Source organism: Cheilinus undulatus, linkage group 4 (genome assembly GCF_018320785.1).
Source record: "Cheilinus undulatus linkage group 4, ASM1832078v1, whole genome shotgun sequence".
Lineage (NCBI taxonomy): Eukaryota > Metazoa > Chordata > Actinopteri > Labriformes > Labridae > Cheilinus > Cheilinus undulatus.
Genome location: NC_054868.1, coordinates 29,888,030 through 29,907,998, shown reverse-complemented (window position 1 = coordinate 29,907,998; position 19,969 = coordinate 29,888,030). Strand labels below are relative to the sequence as shown.

At 41.5% G+C, this 19,969-nt stretch overlaps 1 protein-coding gene across 6 annotated transcripts in view; it reads left to right on the top strand.

The window, feature by feature from the left end:
* The first annotated feature begins 2,530 nt into the window (after nucleotides 1–2,530).
* The window catches only part of rbfox2 (RNA binding fox-1 homolog 2), a 43,527-nt gene continuing 26,088 nt past the window's right edge, over nucleotides 2,531–19,969 (top strand). For 5 of the 6 annotated variants that reach the window (XR_005991841.1, XR_005991840.1, XM_041786172.1 and 2 more), the window contains exons 1-2: nucleotides 2,531–3,646; nucleotides 10,024–10,074. Coding sequence is in view for 4 of the 6 variants with exons in the window: in XM_041786172.1 (XP_041642106.1) it covers nucleotides 3,395–3,646; nucleotides 10,024–10,074 (303 nt within the window). In the remaining 2 variants the exon portion in view is untranslated. Of the gene's footprint in view, nucleotides 3,647–10,023; nucleotides 10,075–14,272; nucleotides 14,489–19,969 lie in introns of those variants that run through there. The other variant, XM_041786175.1, reaches the window with a different exon arrangement.

The following is a 19,969-nucleotide window of genomic DNA, read 5'->3' as shown; positions in this document are numbered from 1 at the left end:
TTTGAATCAGTAGTTTTACTTTAAGTATATTGTTGTGTCAATTACTGAGAAAAAAAATAGGCACTAAAAGCCAAAACAAGGAGGTCCAGGCTTTCTGCAGACATCATGATACTGGCCAGTAGATTGGCTTTAACAACACATGACAACACATGGGCAGAGTGTGAGAGAGTGATTCCAAATTTCACCCCAAACAGAACTTCAATAGATTTACTTTTACTTCAGTAGAGGTGTCAGTGGGGTCTTAAAAAGAATTACAAGTTGACAAATTCATTGAGCAAAATTGAAGACTTTTAAAAAGCATTAAAAATCTTCAATGCAAGATTTTGATGTCTTAAATTTGCACCAACTGCAATGTAGAGCAGTATAAATTACATTTTAACTGGACAGTTGGAAAACTGATTATATTCTGTATTAGTTTAGAAAGCTGGTACGCTGGGAGAATTCAAAGCCCGTGCAGACTTGTGGAAATAAATTAAGAGTAATAGAATTCAGCTATAGTGAGCTAAAGCTTATCAGCTGCAACAAGAAAGTAATCAATGACACATCAGTGCTTAAAAATCTGAATTAAAGAATGTTGTACATATCCTGAAATGAGCATTAAGAAGTTTTAACTGCAATATAAAAACTGTAAGTAGGTGCCCTGAGTCTGTGGTATTACTTTATTTTGGCCAATTAAGTAAAAATGTAGACTTCCTATTTTCAGATTCCTTACAGTACCAAATCAAGGTCTTTTTTTGTTAGTCTAATCTCAAAATGCTCCAAGAAAGCTTAATTTGCATACTACGATAAGAAAATCCTAGTGTTCTCATGTCTGTGTTGTCTCAGTTTATCTTAAACCAGCTCAAAACATATGGGTCTTAAAATGTTTGTGGATGGTGTTAAAAAAAGTTTTAAAAGTTTATTTTATGTCAGTTTTTCTGTATAATAACCTGTTACTTCTACGTCAGTTTAACAAAAAGGTCCTAGATCTTTTTGGACAGAACTTATCAAAGGTTACTGAACAGTCTACTAAGGGAAGATATATATTTTTGGGGCTTTTACACCCTTTTATTGGATTGAATCAAAAACAGGGTTCAGAGACTGGGGAGAGACATCCAAGAAAGGAGCCACAGGCTGGACTTGAACCTGGGCCTGGGCCTAGATGGCCTAGTGGTTACCCTGCTTACATGGGGCGCCACTTAATGCCATCTGTGCCCCTATTTCAGAATGTAAATGTAAATGTACTTTATTTATATAGCTCTTTATAACACCCCACAGGTGACCAAAGTGCTTTACAAAAAATCAAATAGCATCAAAAACACAGCTCAAGACAAATCCATAAAGATAAAAACTTACACCATTTATAAATACAGACTAAAAGGATAAAACACTCACACGCGTATCGGGGGAGATTATTCCAGAGCCTGGGTGCAGCAACTGAAAAGGCTTGGTCACCCCAGTGTTTATATTTAGACCTGGGCACTTCCAACAAAAGTTGGTTGGATGACCTCAAAGCCCTGCCATGTTCCTGAACAATTATAATCTCAGATAAATAGGACGGAGCAAGGCCATTCAGAGCTTTAAAAACAAACATTAAACTTTAAAATCAATTCTAAAATGGACTGGAAGCCAATGAAGGGAAAAGAGAATGGGAATAATGTGCTCTCGTCTGGTTGTGTTTGTTAAAAGACGTGCAGCAGCATTTTGCACAAGTTGAAGGCGTCTGACTGAGGGTTTCTGTCAATTTTAACCAAAGTAACTGTAATTTACTCGATCTGTTACTTTAATTATGCTGAAAAGACAAATGCTCATTAAGAGTAAGCATAATTCATTTAAATGTATTTCTCAGGCCAGATTATAGAGTGCAAAGACATTGTAGTATGTACAACATAAAGTTAATGATGTAGAGGGGGAAGCCAACCCATATGATCCTCTACAAATCAGTGGGATGAGATTTCAAATAATCGTTTGCTTGTGTTTTAATTTGCTTCGGCAAATTGGCTTTGAAGTATTCTCCTCTCATGTTAGCCTTTGACCACTGGGTGTCATCCAAGCAATAAAAATGCCAGTGGAACATAAGGTTCTCCATGCTGCATGACTCACAGCTGGGCTTGTGTGTGAAGACCTTGGCCTGTGTGCTGGTTGTGTAATGAGTTAGGAATGAAATCTTAGTGTGGTGGACATTATGATAAGCCCACCCTTTGCTGTTCTGATATGGAATAAGACCACTGCAGAACAGCAGCGACTAATGTGGTTTTATCATAAAACTATTGTTGAATAATTCTTCAGTAGATATAAAAAAGCGAAAAGGCAGCATTTAGGTTAAAGATCTGGGTACAGTGAGAGCTCGGCTGTGTCTCTGGGCTATTAGACCCCCCCTCACTCTCCCCTCAGTGAAATGTATGGAGGCACTGCGGCATACTGCGTGTGTCTGCAGGCTGCATGGCTGCCTGGCTCAGCGTTCAAACGGAGAGCGGAAGATAGGAGGAGGGGAATGACTACACCAAGAGAGTAGGAGGAGGAGGAGGAGGGAGGTAGGGGAGGACAGTTTCCTTTCTGTAACACACACGCTACAAGATCACACCGGGAAAACGGAGAGAGGAAAGGAAATAATAGGCGAGAAAAAGAAAGAGAGGGAGAAGGAAGCACCGCAGCCTCCCGTTCGTCCGCTGCTTGTTGTTTTTTTAAAAGAGGGACAAAAAAATCGTCTTTTCTTTTAACGGAGACTTGCGGACTAACATGGGGGGAAGAGAGAGCTCCTGACGAGGATTGACTTTCAGTGAACCTCTGCTCTGTGGTCAAAAAACAGGCAGGAAAAAAAGGCGACAGGGAAGACATGTTGAGGGGCTTCTCGTCTTAAGGTTGCGGTAGGATGTTCATGTTGTGCTCTTAAATCAGGCGGAGAAGAGATTAAAACGAAGACAAATGGAAATTGGGCGGTAGACTACGTCCAGGAGCTATTGTTTTGATCGGTGTTTATTTAATTGGTTTGTTATGAACTGAAAAAACCGTAGGCCTCTTAAGCAGCCCTACAGTAAATAAATACACGATCAGCAGCAAGCGAGGGGGCTACATAGCCGGTAATTAGCCTGCTTACGTTTGAGGAGACATCTTTTTAAATGAGCCCCTGTGTTTTGTAGCTAAGCTAAATACGCTTTTATTAGCTGCATATTTTTAATACCAAAAGCAGTGTTTTGATTAATTTTCCAACCGCACAGGCAAAACATTTCTAGATACATTAACTCTTTAGGGGTTCGTGCAAAAGGCCCAATTGAAACACATTAAATTCAGCGTTATTAGTGTATTTTAACTGCTTATCATCCACACGCTGCTTTGTAGCACAAGGCTGCCTCAAGAGTAGCTCATCTCTACCGCCACTTCAGCTCAAAACAAGGGGACAAAAGAAGATTTTTAAATGTTAATGTCGACCGACGTTGCATCAATCATGCTGCCTGTGTCCCGGGGTCTCATGGACCGGGATAGAGAGCTGGACACCTTGGCCGGGGTGCATCCGAACGCAGGCGGCGCTCCAGCGGTCGTGCGGGGCATGAAGCGTGGAGACCCGGAGCCCGACGTTCAGACAGCGGCGGCCCTGGTGGACTCTACCGGGGCGGAGTGCAAGCGCCCCCGGATCGACGGCTCGGGGGGCATCGTCGAGGTTGGTCAGGTAAGGGGGGAGAAGGGGGGTGGGTTCTTTTGTCCTTATGCGTTAATGCAAGCAACCTGGTGCAAGGTAGCATTTTCACACATGTTGACAATATTTCAGTGGATTTATCTTACTGGTCCTCTGTGTTTTATTCGTGAAATTACTACAAAATATCACTGCAGATATATCCTACTGTAGAAGCAGAAGTTGCATCACAAGGCCCCCACAAAGGCCCACCTTAGCATCTGCTATTGACTGGCCATGATCAGTACTGCAAGAAATAGCAGCACATTTCACAGCTGTAGTAAATGAATCTACATGCTGCTGTAAGAGGGGACTGCAACAATGGGAATGTAATCCTTGGTGTTCACAGGGCTGTTTAACAGCTGTAGTATCACTGTGGCTGCTTCACTGCAGCCAAGCAGTTTCCATAAGGTTAAAGGAGGATATTTAGTAGTGTCATTGATATTTATCCATGCATCCTGTCCACCTGGTTACTATATTGCAGCTTGGACATCAAACAGGTTATGTGTTTCATGAATATCTGATACTCCCATACACAGTCCTAGTAGAGTGTCCCAGATGTAAACAAACTTGACCTTTGATATGCAAAATAAAACCTCCTTCACCATGTGGGATAAATGTGCAGGTAATATTTGGTTTGGATCAGGAACTGATGTTGGTGTTTACTTGTGTGATCTTTGTTGGGGGAGGGCGGACATGAAGGGGCGTTGGACTCAAACACAGACCTCCAGGTTTATTGGGGGGCAGCCCAAATGTAATCAGTCTAATTGCCTTGATGCTCAGGCCTCTGCTTTTATCAACACTAGGCCTGTATTATTTTGTGCCTGTGCCATCAGATGTGATGGACCCTCTTAACCTCTTTGTGTGTCAGTCAAATCAATTGTCTGTTTTCCCGTCAGTGATCCCAAATTGGTCAAATGATTCTTTACAGAGCATCACAGGAGAACAGGAGGATGCTCTGGACACCATTATGGTGTAATATGTAGTGTGAAGCACTCCATTGGAAGACAGGAAGCTATTTCCTCGCCATTGAGAGCACCAGTAATGGAGGTGAAGTGGCCTGTTTGCTCCTGTTTGGAAAACTAAATGGCTGGCTTTATGTCGTCATGTTGTCGGCGAGTGCTGACAGACAGGCTTAGGAAAGTAATGCACTTACAGAAACAGATGTGAGTGGAAGAGTGTTTGTGTGGGGGAGAAAGAGAAGTGCAGATCAATAGCTTCAGCCCCTAAAATGTATTGAACGTCAGCTGGCTGGACAGTCCGGAAATGAGAGTGGGAGAGATGCCCCCCCCCCCCGCCTCTCAGTTGGTGCAGGAACAGATTTGCCCTATCACTGGCAGTAAAGAGGCTTTGTTTCCAGCTAATGGGATCACGTCTCATACTGGAGGGGGCATTATAACCACACTGATCCTGAGATCCTTATCTAAGGCAGAGGGTTTATACAACACATGGGTGCACACACATCAGTTGGTATGAGGCAGATAGAGATTATGTTGGAGTTTGCTTCAACTAGGTGATTTTTTTATTAATCACAGATGAACAACAGATATTACCACCAAGTTTTTCCATATGTGATTAATTGTTTTAGTTATTTTTTGTGCCAAAGAGTTTCCAAGCCTGTCCTGTGTTGCAACCATTTCAAGCAAGTAAATGGGCACAAACGCAAGATTGACTCCAACCGAAGAGTAGAGTATATAGATTAAATTTCTAGGGATGAGAAAGTACTTGCATTTTAATCAACATAAAAAAATAGTCATAGAAGCTCCAGGCAAGTCATTCAGCTTCAGGGACAAAACTGAGGGCAATTTTCAAGAAGGTCACAAGTTAAAAAAAACCTTTAAAAAAATCTAAGATAAACAAATTTTTTTCCATTTTCTTCTGTTTCTGAGAAACAAAAACAACCACCTCTCAAAGCTCAGAGCTTGAATGAACCACTATGACATATTTTGTGCCACCTTTTAATGTTCTTTAATCAAATTTGGTTAAGTGATTTTCAATTTTACTGTTTTAAATCTGAGCTCTTGACTTTAAGGGATGTCTATGAAAATGTTTAAAAAGCACTTCTGTAAAACTAATCTCTAGAGGAGGGTAAATGATGGAAAGCATTACATTACTCTGCCTCACATATAGCACTTTTTGTCTCCTTTTATCCACCATTGATTTATAAAATAAAAACGTTTATTGCCTGCACTGTGGCAGGATTTGTACCCTGACCTTTAACTGCAGCCACACTAAGGGGTGTGGTTGTGGCAAAGAGCAATCCATTACACCTCTTTGGTTCAATAATGAGATCTTTCCCATTTGGCCATTGTGACACAGCTGTTTTTCTCATTAGGGTGTGATGTCACTGCAGTGTGTGGGTGGAAAGGCTCAAGTGTCAAATCAAATCTGCAAAGTTTTAGCAGAGCAGCAATGCATGTAGAAATCAACGCAATACATGAGTGAGTGCTCTGCTAACAAGGGTGAATAAAGCTCACTGAGCGCATCCAGCAGAGTTCAAATGTTCACTGCTGCTCAGAGAAATTAGCTGCTGACCTCTTGGGGCTGACACTCTGCTCATCCAATAGTATGGATTTTATATGAATGATAATTCACTCAACCAACCGGGGCTATCCCAATAAAACATTCAGTTTCTCAGGCAGCAGGGAAGTCCTCTGCATATTCAGGATGGCAGGAGTTTCATAACAGCGCCCGCCATCTCCAGACCTGGTTTTGGGAAATGTCGAGAGGAGGATGTCAGCTTGGATATCAATCCGTGGGCTGCTGAGCAGCCCATGTTTTGTTGCCACTGTGAGCAGGATCGGGGGCTCTCTCTCTAACCCAATAAGGTCTTGCCTGAGGTGACAGTGGCGAGGACAAATGACTTGACTTGGACATTAATGTTGGTGGATCACCCCTCTGTGCTTCCATCATAGAGTCCTGGCACTGAAATAGAACGAAAACGTCAGCACGTTGTGCTGCCAGTTCAGAATATTTGTTTAGTTTTTTTGATACATGTTTTTTTTGGGGGGGGGGGGTAAATCGCTGGCAGATGTTGTTCACTGAAAAATGTATTTGAGAGAAGCCTGGTGCGTGTTTCTGGTCTTCTGCTGAGGGGCAGATCTGACTCTTTACTTATGCTCACTTACTAATTGCATTTAAGTGATTTGTTACTCTTACTGTATTTCTCATGTTGATTTTAAAGAATTTAGATGAAGAAATTTACTTCACTTATCAAAACAATGCTCCAGGCTCTACAGAAATATGTGTAGGAGTGAAATTGGATCCTTAATCTCAGTGCTCATATTTGTTGTGCATATGCAGGCCTATGTAAAGGTATGGCCTCTATATTATATAAGGATGTATGATACTGGATGTTTGACTATTTCTAGTTGGGATGCACAGGATTAACAGCATGATATCCATGGTGGCAAATTTGCTGAAAAAATGAGGTATCATATCGGCAGATATAAACATTTCTGCAGATATTTACATATTATTTTTGAGCGATTATAACAGAATGGATAGTCACTATAACACAAAATAGACCATTTCTGCAGAAATCAAGACTATATTGATTATTCTGTTTAATGTTTAATTGTGTTGATCAATATGTAAGCCAGAATGCCCAATGCATTCAACCTTTTTTTCTAGACTTTCCAAAATAACTTTTTTAAATTAAAAAAATAACATGTTTGCCCTGTTGATTTATGAGTATTGGGGAATTAGGATGGACATTTATACAGTCCTCTAAAATCATTAAATGAAAATAATTTTCTTTAGCAACAACACTCTACAGACTATGTTGTAGCAGCTGCAAACACAGATCATGTTAAACTACATTAGTCCACATGTGTTTTTCATGATCACATTAAAATAATCCTCGCTAAAATGTCAAAAGAAACCTTAATGGCAGCCAAATTTCCTACCAAAAACAGGCACTAGCATTAGCCCCTGGAGTCCTGTACCAGCCTCTAGTTTCATTTGCATTATGTTACAACAAAATGATGTTGAGTTAATCATGATGAGCAGTTATGTCCTGCAGTAAATAATGAATTGCAAATGTTAATCTTTTCAATCAGATGTGAAATAAATTGGGAGATTAAAGTGACAGATTTATCTTGAGATGCAGATCAGCACGGCGGACATCAGTTTTGATGATGTTGCATGTGATTGGCTAGCTGATACTGCTGTATGATTGATTTTTATTCTGAGGCCTGAACTGCCGAGGCTGCATCCAAAATCCACTCTGACTGCAGCCAACAACTCCCTGAAAAAAGCATGTGTAGGTTTACTGTGGAAAGTCAGAGGGATGTGAAGTTCACGGAGAGAAAATAAACTGGAGATCATCTGGCTGACGGTTTGGAGGCTTAGCACATAAGTGCTCTGTGGATGAAATGGATTCACATCCTCCTGAGTGCTGTGCACTGAGGTAGGATGACTCTCTGAGCGCTGAAATGTAGTTCCTCCCCCACTCCTCCTCAACAGAGCCGCGGTCTCGAGGCACAGTAGGAATAGACTCAAGTCTTGTGACCAAATTAGACATCACACACACACCAAACAATCACACACCCACTACTACCTGTAGTGTACATAGGGCGAGTAGCACGGTTCATGAGGATTATTATTGCCTTGGGAAAAATGGCAGAAGTAGAAAGTCAGAGGTAAGCATCTTCCTCACCCTGTTCTTGTTTTCATTCAGATTTTATAATTGCAGGGTGAGTCCCTCCTTTACCCTCTTCTCAAACTTGCCCCCCCCCCCCCCGTGCCATCTGTTGACTTCAAGTCATTTTGTTACTTTCTCCTGATTGCTCCTCTTGTTTTATGAACCCCATCTCTCATGACACAACCACCGTTACAACCCCCTCCCCATTTGAGAATCAGCTGTGCGTCATTTGTCTCCAACAAAAGGGCCCTTAAAAGTGTCAAATTGGGCTTCCTTATTATGCATTAAGAATGCAAAAACCTTGTAGTTTTATGTGCTGTTGCACTGCAGCCTCCATGCAGCCCTCCCTCTCTCATTCCTCCCTGTTCCTTAAGGAAATTAAGCACATGACTCTGCTCATGTATGAGTCATTGTCTTCGCTCCCTCCATCTTTTTTCCCATTTTTCCCATCTCCTTGCAGTCCATTTCCTGTTGTATTTCCATCTCTGGTTCCGCCCCCTTTCCATCGCTATAATATCACATCCAGATGTGTTTTAACAACACCTCCCCCTCCTCTCTGAAACAGCAAGCGTCCCTTTATGTGTTTCTGTTTCCTCCTTTTTTAGTTTTGTTTAGATCTTTCTCTCCTAGGTTGTCTCCTAGCGAGTTTGGCCTCGCTGTAAAATGCAGTTTATACTTTATTCATGTTATTCAAGCCTCTAAGAGGTGATTCATTATTTAGAGCTTCTACCTCCCAAAGCCAGTTCACTAAGTACGTTTTTGGCTCTGAGATAAAATCACACAAACTGCATTTCTCCATCCTTCTTCTTCTCCCATTTCAAAGATGGAGCCTCTTGAATTTGGAAACATTGTGCTTAGTTTTGCTGAAACAGCCCCATGAGGTCCAGAGTTAACATGGCTACAGTATTAATCAGGCGAACTCAAGCTGTGAAGCGCGCAGAGCAAAGTGTTCCCCTTGGGGATGGAGCAGATGAGGGACATTGGTTCCACATGAAAGCGGGGGGAGGACAGAAAGTGGAGGGAGGAGTGGAGTTGTTTTCTAATCTGGTGATATGAAGCCAGAGAACAGCAATTCTGTTTCCCCTCTTCAAAGCGTGTTGTAATTGCTGTGAAAATCTCCCATTTTAATGGAATATATTAGCATAAAAGCTGGAACACAGTTTGTAACTCACTTATTTGCACTCATAACACTTTAGGCATGTAATTTGTGTTTGTCTCCAAACAGAAAGTGTTCCTCTTTTTCTGCCCCTTGTTAAATTGTAATGAGTCTGCAGATGTTTGATGTATCCCTCTTTGCTTTGCACAGCCAGAACATTAAGAATAATGTGTCGGAGATTTCATCAGGGGTGCCGTGTCACACCAGCGAGCTCCCTAACACTGCTGACCTATTTATGATTTAAGGGTGGTGGGTGTCACTCCGTTCTTTTCATCTCTGGCTCCTCGCATGATCTCACTCGCCCCCGTTATCACGTCCTTACGAGCAGACAAAAGATCTGCCGGGTGGAAAAACTCTTGGAGGAGATAGCAGGAGTGTGTCACTGCCAGAGGAGTTAATTTGATTAGGAGTCAGTTACACCCAAAGATCTGTAATGTCAAATACGGAGAGATCACAGGAGAGAGTGAATAAATGAATGACTAATAAAAATTACATCAAGCCGCTCGTCTTTGGCTTGTTCTGCTTTGAATATTATTGATCGCGTATTCAAAAATCTACTCTCATCTCTTGCAGAACAACGACCCGCTGACCCTTAGTTACCATGGCTACCCAACTCACAGTCAGGTAAGGACACAATTAAAACTAAAGCATGCAAAAATGTTTTCATCGCATTGCACCTTACTGGCTCATAATGTATGTCTCCCATCTGGATCCAGTTTCATATAACATGATCACGGCTCTTTAAACCACAAGGTGGTGATGTAGGTTATCATTTATCTTGTGTAGAAGAAGACATGCCTCTATAACCTCCACTCAGTCTCACTCACCCTCCCACTCCTTTTTGATATCCTCAAATAATCAGCAATCATGATGGAGCCTCTGAGTTCAACATGTTCATCTGAAGGCTGAACAACTCGTATATTCTTTTAACGTGCTGAAACACAAACCAGATTCAAAGGACAGCTTTGTGCGTGTGACTGTGTGCAAGGCTACAATCTGTTTACTTGTGTTTGTATTTGCCTGCTGATTGTGTTATTAGCCTGCTCAGTTTATGTGGTTAATCCTTAGATCATCCTCCCTTTATCCACTCATCCTCTCATGCTCTACCCATAATCCCCTCATACCTCGCTCTCTGTGACGCCCAGCAACCTCTGCTCACTTATCTACACAGTATCTGTCCTAAGCCCTCACTTGTATGCTCTTAATTGCCTCGGTCTGAAATATTTTTTCTCCATGACTGTGTTTTGTACTGTTAGAGGATATTGCAGAAGCCTCAAAGCCAATTAGCCAGTTTTCATTTCACTGAAAGATGATACAGCTTTGAAGCATTTCCTTCCTAATGATAATGTTCGAGGAATGAATCATCGAAGTTACTGCGTGAGAAATCCCTCGTTGGAATGTAAAGAAGTCAGCCAAGCGGTACTTGAGGGACTCTGAAGTGTGAACTGGCCTCTGACCAGGAGAGAAAAGGCAGGGAGGAAGACAACAATGCTGGGGCAGCGGAGACTCCCACAACACGGAGGTGCTAAACTGTCAGCAGCCGTGTGAGAATGATGTGATCAAAGGCTCCTAAAGGAAAAGCCCGGAGAGCTGCAGAGCTGATGTGTGAAGACAGAGACGAGCCCTTAGCTGACATGGAGGATGAACTTAAGAGAGGATTTATTTGTCTTGAGGGGAAATGCCGTCTTTATAATTCACTTTCTAACTTTCTCATAACCCTGCTGCCTTTAATATAGTCTGCAATAATTAGGGATGCGCCAGTTGTAAAAATAAGGGCTGATGCCAATACCAGTGCTTGAAATAACAATTTAGCTGATGACTGATACCGGTGCCGATGTTTTTCCTTACTTCTTTTGGTGGTAGACTCTAATAATGCCAACATTTCTCTCATGTTTGACCATGAAAACAGATCAGTTTGTCAAACAGGTCACATCTTTTGCCAAATTTTAAGTTACTTCTATAAATCAGCGTTTAAGTGTGCTAAATGCGATATCAGCCTATACAGATGTTTAAACTGATATATCTGTGCATCCTTAGAAATAATGGTGGTATTGATTTTTTTTATTGTTTAATGTCAAGCAATTAATTTATTAAAAACTACGCATGATTCAAAACATTAGCTAGCTATGTTTTTCCCATGAAGAAGATGAAACTAAGGCTTGCTAAGAATTAGGGATGCACAATATTATTGGGATGATATCTGTAATGGCAGATTTAAGCTTAAAATCTAAAATATCCATATCAGCAGAAATGAAAATTTCTGCCAAATTTACAATCAATATTTTGATAAAAATATCTGCCTATATTAGCTGTAATACTAACAAAAACTAACAAAAAAGTTAATGGAGTTTTAGGCTTGAGCAATATGCATAATTGATGTCTTTGAATTTATTCCACATCATTGGTTAAACTTTTAATTGCATTTCTAGGCCTGAAATTTGTTAATTAGTTCATCCTTAAATTTTAAATTGTGGGTTTCGAGGACTAAAGTTTTAGGTCTGAACAACATTTCAATATTTGTACTGGCTAAAGTTAATTTGTAAATTTCAGCATGTGGGAGATTGCCTAAATTCCAATATTGTGCCCAGTCCTAGTAGGGATGACTAGGGCTGGACACTTAATCCAAATTTGGATTAAATTGCATTATTGCCTGCTGCAATTTATAGAGTGCAGAAGGTGCAGTATTTCTTTAACCTAAAATGTGCATCAAAATACCACTTTGTATTTTTATTTTTTCCAGCCAGTCATTGTGCCCAACACATCATGCAGTCATTCAAGAGTTATTTCCTTATAACAGTTTACAAAACAATCCTGTATTCCTTTTTTGTGTGTTTTTCTCAATCAAAGTTAGAATGACATAAAAATGTTCACCGCTTTCAATGAAACAATTTGTACCAAATTTACCATACAAGTCAAATAATCACTATTAGATTTTCAAAATTGTTAAGTCTAAGTTTACTTTATCTAATATTATGTCGGTTATAATATCGAATGACTATTGCTTGTGTTTGTTGAAAAAACGTATAAAATGAGTATAAATGTATAAATTGCAACATTTGGGGGGAAAAATTCCCATTTGAAAAGTTTTCTGATATCAGTATGCTCCAAAAACTCTGAGAAAGATACGTTTATTTTTTTAATGGAGACTAAAACAAGACTAAAATGTTAGTGCTGACTGTTGGACATTCAAAATCTGTGGTATTTCTCCACTGCACATGTAGGGTATATCTGTATTTGATCAGTAGATTTTCAATCAGAGTACTGATAGTGTATGAATATGAGAATTTTACCCTTATATTCATTTTACATTTTGGTTGATTTGAGAAAATAGAGAAAATAGATACCTTGACTAAAATACGATGAGTTTTTATTGACTAAAACTGGACTCAAATGTTTTTGAGTTTTCATTGACATGAACTAATTAAGGTAGAATAAAAAGTAATCTAAAATAGTCTGAAGACTAAAACTAAGAAAAAAATTTAAATGGCTACCAGGATTAACACTGTTGGATATTGTGTTATTGTATGTAATTTATTTTGGCAAAGCTTCCTCTCTGGACCCTGTTGGTCAAATACAATAACAGCATTTTTTTTTTATCAGCGGATCTGTTAAGAATCAAGAACGATGAAAACCTCCTAAATTTAATATACAAGGAATATTAATTTTTATCACCAATAAGTTTAAAAGGATGTCTTAAATACATGTGTGGATTTTAAACCTTAAACTCTTACTACAGTCTTTTCATATGGACGTATTAGTATTGGAACAATGGCTCTCTTACTAACAGTATTGTTGGAGCCAAGCCATGCACAAGAGATTCACAGATGCATTCATTTATTGGCTGTCGTGCAAAAGATGAGTGCTGTGTGCACGCAGTGCCAGAAGACTTTCTTGGCTGTCGTCTTTTAAATTACGTGATATGATGAGTTCTTCTGATTTTTTGTTTTTAAAGAGATACATAGACTATTCTTGAGCTGTTTTTTTGATTGCAAATCTCTTTTCATGTCTTTTGTGCTTAATGGTTTTATTATTTAATGCGTCTGAGAAAAAAAAAGTATCTGCTAAATTGTCTGTTGTGCTCAAGTCTAGGAGCTAATTGTTTGTGGTTTTGGTGCCGAGCAGGTTGAAGATTTGTTAGAGCCTTTCACCTCAGATCAGCTGTCTTGGAACAGGCTTGATAGGAGCAGCACAGGTCATGCCTATGCTTTAAAACCAAAACAAAGAGCTAAAAGAGGCTAAAATTCTTTATACAACACACAAATTTGGCAGCACATTTATGTAACCAGGTGCATGTCTGAAAGGTGCTAGAGAGAGAGAGAGAGAGAGAGAGAGAAGAGTGTTCACTTTCTCTCCCAGTGGTGCGAGAAGCCCCAGTTAACTCACCTACATGGAGAAAGAGAGCATAAGAAAAGAGAGAGAGAGGGAATGCGACATGAGAGGGAAGCAGAGTGGGAGGGGAAAGTTTGCAGGTGTGACAGTAGAAGAGAAGTAGGAGGGGGGCTATCTGTATGAGAGAGGAGGAGGAGAACTAAAAAAGAAAGAGAAGAGATGAGCAGGCAAGGGCACAGCAGCATAACAGAAGGCTGGGGGTAGAAGGAGAGGAAGGAGCGAGTGGGAGAAGAAGAAAGAAAAGAGTGAGTGGGAGACAGAAAGAGGGAGATAGAGAGCAAGAGAGAGGGGGTAGTAAAGAAAGCAAGAGAGGGAGAGTGACAGGGACAGAGGCCAGTGCAGGAGGAGGAGGAGGAGGAAGAAGAGGTGGAAGTGGGGAGGAGGGTTAGGTGGGGAGGAGGGTGGGGGGTTTGCATGGCAGACAGAGCGAGCGGGGGCAGAGAGAGGGAGATTTTGAATCTGTGAGACAGACAAGAGAGACGGACTGGTGAGGTGACACAGGCTGGGAGAGAGGGAGAGAAAGCAAGGCAGCGTGAGAAGAGGAAAGGAGAGAGAGAGAGAGGGGAGAGGAGAGGAGAGAGGAGCAGCGACAGTTTCAGTTGTTGCACAGAATACGATGATGGGACTGTACTATCCTTCCCTGTTGTCGGTGAGTGTTTCTCTTTTCATATCTTTACATATCCTCCTCTGTGTACGCCGTGTCTCTTCGCTGAGCATTGGGCTGCGCTGCACACGGAACAGGCGTCAGAGCAGGAGCAGCACTGTCATCGAGCATGAAATGTTAATTAACTACTAACAGATGAGGACTCTACTTGACCCCCTTTACTAGAGTGGTCCAGTCAGGGCATTTCATACTCTCGTTAGACCTGGCCGCTGGTTTGCTGCGAGAGGATACAAACACAGAAAACTAGCGTAGTAGGCGTAGATGACAGCGAGATAAAGCCTTGCAGATTGTATCGCCACAATTATGCTCGGTTGTGGTAAAATGCATGAGCAGCAGTGTATTATTGTACGCCGTTGTTGTGGCATCTGTTCTCCTGCCCAGAGCTAAAAAGCGCACGCAATCTGAACATCAAGAGCTGCAACTGCCAGAAACTCCACTCTGCCATGTATTATGTATACTCAGAAGAGTCCATGTGAACATACAGTACAACATGTAAAGTCTGTAGGGCTGCATGTCGCTGTTAAAGTGTGCTGCTTCTGCAGTAAAGTCTTGAGAGATTTCAGAGTGGAAACAGTGAAGGATTAGGGGGAGGAGAGGTAAGTAAAACAAAAGTCTTTCTTCTTTATTGCCTCTGCAGCTGTCTCTGAACATCGCTCCAGCCTGTGAGCGAAAGGGACAGGTGTCCCCAGAACAGTTGTCTCTGTCTTTTTTTTTTTTTATTGCTGTCTTCTCTCTCTCTCTCTCTCTCTCTCCCCTCTGCATCTCTTCTATTCAGCTAACAACACCTCCTCACTGTAATTTCTGTGTCACACATTTCACAGACACACACACAAGCTCAAGCACACAGTGGGCTGCAAAGTTGGTGCATGAAGTGTCACGTTCATATCATTTCATTCGATGTGAGTCAGGCGTTGTGTGTTCGTTCCTGCCTTTGCTTGCGTGTGCTTCTCTTTCAGATGTACCTTGGATTCCTGCTCTCTTTACTGTTTGACCTCTTTTCTCCCTCCTCTTGCTCTCCCTGGGGCCCTGGCAGCTGTTATCTCAATGTTTTCCTCCAAGAGCCCCTGGAAGAGGGGGATGGGGTTTGAAAATAGAGAGAATGGAGCGGGAGAATAGAAAATTGATTTTTAAGGTGACGGGATACCCTCTGGCAGTTAAGCAGGGAAGCCCGTGGACAAGGGAGCATGCAAAGACAGACAAAACAGGAAAGACAGAGCCACACTGTGATTTGACAATATTGTAGGTCAACTAGAGAGAGCTAGTTTGTTCTGTGACGCAATTTCAGACTGTAGAGCTGACTTTGCAGTTACGGTTGTGTGTGGAACTATTCAGTTAGATTTCTGCTGCTGCTGTCTGCTATTATTTTTCATCCCTTCCTGCGAGAAGTTTAAGTAGCATATCATGTGCAAAAGACAGAAATATTTTCTCAAGCCCCACCTAAGTGTGTGCCCTAAGGCGAGGGAGAGACGCCTACCTGCTGCAAAACTATACACACTTGCACAACACATACACATCGCCACGCTTACATAAAAATGAAAATGGGCCGTGAGGTTTCACCAGCCGCCTCCACCTCCCACCCTTTCCCAAATCTTGTTATTGATTCTTTGCCGGGTTAACAATGCTGGTCGTTAAATGATCCCAATGAGACGTGTTGCCGTGGCAACTTGCATGAGTCATTCATTTTGTGCAGATTGTTAGATGGTTTGAGGCGCGAGGAAACCACCGACGGGAGAGCCATGTGAGGTTGACACCTTTTACCACTAAAAAAGAGTGAGAGAGGATTCTGAAATGACCCACAGCTCAGGTTGTATTAGCAGTTATGCCTTTTAGCAGCTATTTGCATCTCTAATGAGTCACTGTGAGGCATCTGTGTGCCTTTTTTTTAAACCAACCTGCCTTTGAAATGGATAGGGGTTGCCCTTGCTGACTCTGTGCATGATGCGGTTGACGGTGACAACATGCTGCTGCAGCTTGCTTGTGTGCATTTTTAAAGGCTCACGCTGGACAGCCAGATGTATGTTTGCTTTATTACCTGAGCTCCAAACAAGACTAACTTGTTCATGGTCATAACTAATATACCGGAGGAGGTGTGTCAATATTGGGTAAACACATGTCTTTATGTGAGTTTGTGTGTTCACCTGCGCATGTTTGTCCTGCTGTCTTTGTGCGTTTAATGTGGAATAAATGTGGACAATAATGTCATCATGCTTTTGTTTTGGAGTGTTTACATTTCATAAAGATGCTGCAGAGAAGCAGGGCGGACTATTGTCACAGCAAGACGAGAGATGACAGGGGAAGCCAGTGCTCATGTTTGTGTCTCTGCACGCATGTATGATGAAGAGGAGTCTCCCAGAAATACCGTGCGAGGAAGAGGAACCATCCATGAGACCCTACAAGGAAAAGGATGGGGGTGTTATGGGAGGGGTTTGTTTGACAAGCAGACATGTTACCCTATAAGGAGATGGAGAAGAGTGGTGGAGGAGGGGCCCAGGCATCGCTGATATCCTGTTGCTATGAAGCAAATGGGCTTGATCGACACGCGTGGGGGTGGGACATGTGCGAGGGTCCCGTCTGGATTTTATGAAGCGTAAAGAAGCAAAGCAGTCAGCAGAGAGAGTGGGAGGAAAGGGAGAACAGCAGCAAGAGGAGCATGGAGGAAGAGCAAGAGGGGGAGGAGGAAGAGTGATGGAGAAGGAGGAGGGGTTGACGTGGGATGGAATAATTTAACAAGAGGGTGTCTCCTGGCTCATAAGTATGCCACAGACACTGCGTGAACGCTTCTCCAGCTGTTTTTCTGCTTGGGTAACATCAGCATGGAGTCAAAAGCCAAAATCAGAGCTGAAAACAACTTGCTCATTGAAAGTTGTTATTCTGCATAAATGTGAGCAACTGCTTTTGGCATAAATCACATTCTTCATCAGCAAGATTTTTGAAGTAGGCTATGGCTCAGAGCCAGATAAAGTAAGATACTGAAATGCCATTATTCATGTGAAATGACCCAGTGTTGCCCTAGTTAGCTCTTAGCCATCTTCATCTCCTCTCTCCTCCTCCTCCTCCTCCTCATCCCCTCCTGTAGCGTAGTGAGACTGCTGCAGACGAGCACATTTTATAACATGCCTCCTCAGACACACTTGCTGCTGCTAACTGACCCGAAAGAAAGGCAGCTACAGCTACTGCTCTGAGTCACTGGCTCTGCCTGGCCAACGCATACACTTACACAACCCCTTAATGCTTAACGCCTTAACGCCAGGGGAGCGGAAGCACAAACACACACGCTTACATGCACACAATGTGTACACAACAAAACATACACAGACCTGAGTGCTGGCATAAAACAGAGCCGTCCCTCTTTGTCTGCGTTTCTCTTACACTGCAATCTTTCAGTGTGAGCTTTTACCTCATTGAAAAGCACAAAGGCCACTCGCAGTGAGCGAAAAGCCCATAACTTGATGATTTGAGAGGAGGGGGGTGCACAGAAAGGCTCGTACTATTTTTCATATTCCAGGCTCTCAGGTAGAAGGAGCGCTGTTGAGATGAAGCTAAAGTAGATCTCCTCTGAAAAGGCCAATCGACGAGCACAAATACAAGGTTGTTTTTGGCCCGTACTCCATTTCTATTTTGGTCTGGCAGAAGGAGCAGCAACAGCCGGGGTTGTCCATTCCCCTGCTAGGCTGTAGTCTGTTGCTTAGCCTTAACAATGAGGGGGAGGTTATGACTGACGGAGATAAAATCTGATCAGGGGTATATACCATAGAAGCTGTATTCAATGTTGCAGCCAGGATATCACAATATCGAGTCCAGAGTGTGTGGTATTGACATCTAAGTCACTATCATTTTGTCTGTTGCATCACAACCTGTCAAGTCCAAGACTGACTCATCTGTGGTTGAGTGAGTTGTGTCATGAGTCATCGATGTTGGGACTTGAGTGCGACAACACTGGAGCAATGATGAACATTTTCATACAGAGTAGGAGGGAGCATTCTTTTTGTTTTGGTTGGTCCTCTCAGTATCTCTTCTTGGTTGTTATCGCAGGGGAATACCTCACTAACTTGCCCTTAACGCTTTTCCATCCTTAGGGTAAGGGTTTTTTTTTTTTTATTTTGCCTAATCCAAGTTGTCTATCAGTGAAAAGCAGCTCAATTTAAATGCCACAAGTCACATTTCCTTTAGATTGTAAACAGGGCTGATGGCACTGCAATGGCCAGCTTTACACCCTGACTTTAACTCAGGGCCTCTTGGATCAGTTATGAAGCTTTCTAATCAGATAAAAAACACACTGTGTATAAACCTACTTTACTTGAGCATTATCCACCCACTTGGACACAGCTGTCCTTTAAGGTAAATACTAGAGTCATCATGCTAACATGCTCCACTGACAAAGCTAACATGATCATGTTCAGCAGGTACAATGTTTGCCGTCTTTCTTTATAAAGGCCTGCCTGCTGTTTTGTAAACATTTGTTAATCTGTATTTTATGCAGAGAACAGCTGAGGATGATGGGAATGTTATTAAGGTTTCTGACCAGAAAAATAAATAGCAGATATCTATGTTGCTGTTTTTACTGGTTGTTTAGATAAGTCATTCGGCATCCATCTGAAGGGGACTACTCGGAGTGGAAAGTTAAGGATTATGTAACACTTCAGTTTAGGGTAACCACTAATTAGCTGCTCATTAGCATGCTAAATGGTAACATACTATAGTGATTAATTGTCATTATTAAGAACTAATTAGTACCTAAGAGTTTTCCCTTAATATCCTCCTTATTACTGAATATTAAAAGCAAACTAGGAAGTTATTTCATATTTATTATGATCCTAAAATGCTTTGCTTACTATGGCCCCTGTAAGATAGTAGGACCACAGGAAAGGATGTTCTCTCTTAATTACTCTGAATAAATATGGTCTAGTCTCATGAAACAAACATAAGATTTCTTTTTTTTTTTTGCCATGTCCAAATATCTCCCAATTATATCTCTGTCATTTAGAATATGTAACCCAAACTAAAGTGAGTTTCTGATGTGTCAGATGGATAAAACTGTCTTTTTAAGTCTACCTTTGTAGCAGAGGTTCCCAACCTTTTTACCTTAGGCCCTCCCAATTTGTATCAAGAGAAGCTTAGCACCCCCAGGGCCACTTGGAAAAACTAAACCTCAATCTAACTGTTTTAAACTGATCATTTTTCTAGTTATGATAATAGAATATGATATGAATATCTAATTTTGACTACATCATAGCAGACAGAGAATTGTACCCTAAATATTTTGAGTAACAGAGGCATTATTAGGAGTATTTGGACATAAGTAAGAATAGAATTTTTAGGTCTGTTTCATGAGAATAGCCCATCAGAGTAATTAAGGGAGAAGAGCTATTCATGGTGCTACTATCTTACAAGAGCCCTACTAAGAAAAGCATAATAAGATCATAATTAATGTGAAACAGCCTTCTAGTTTGCTATTAACATGCAGTA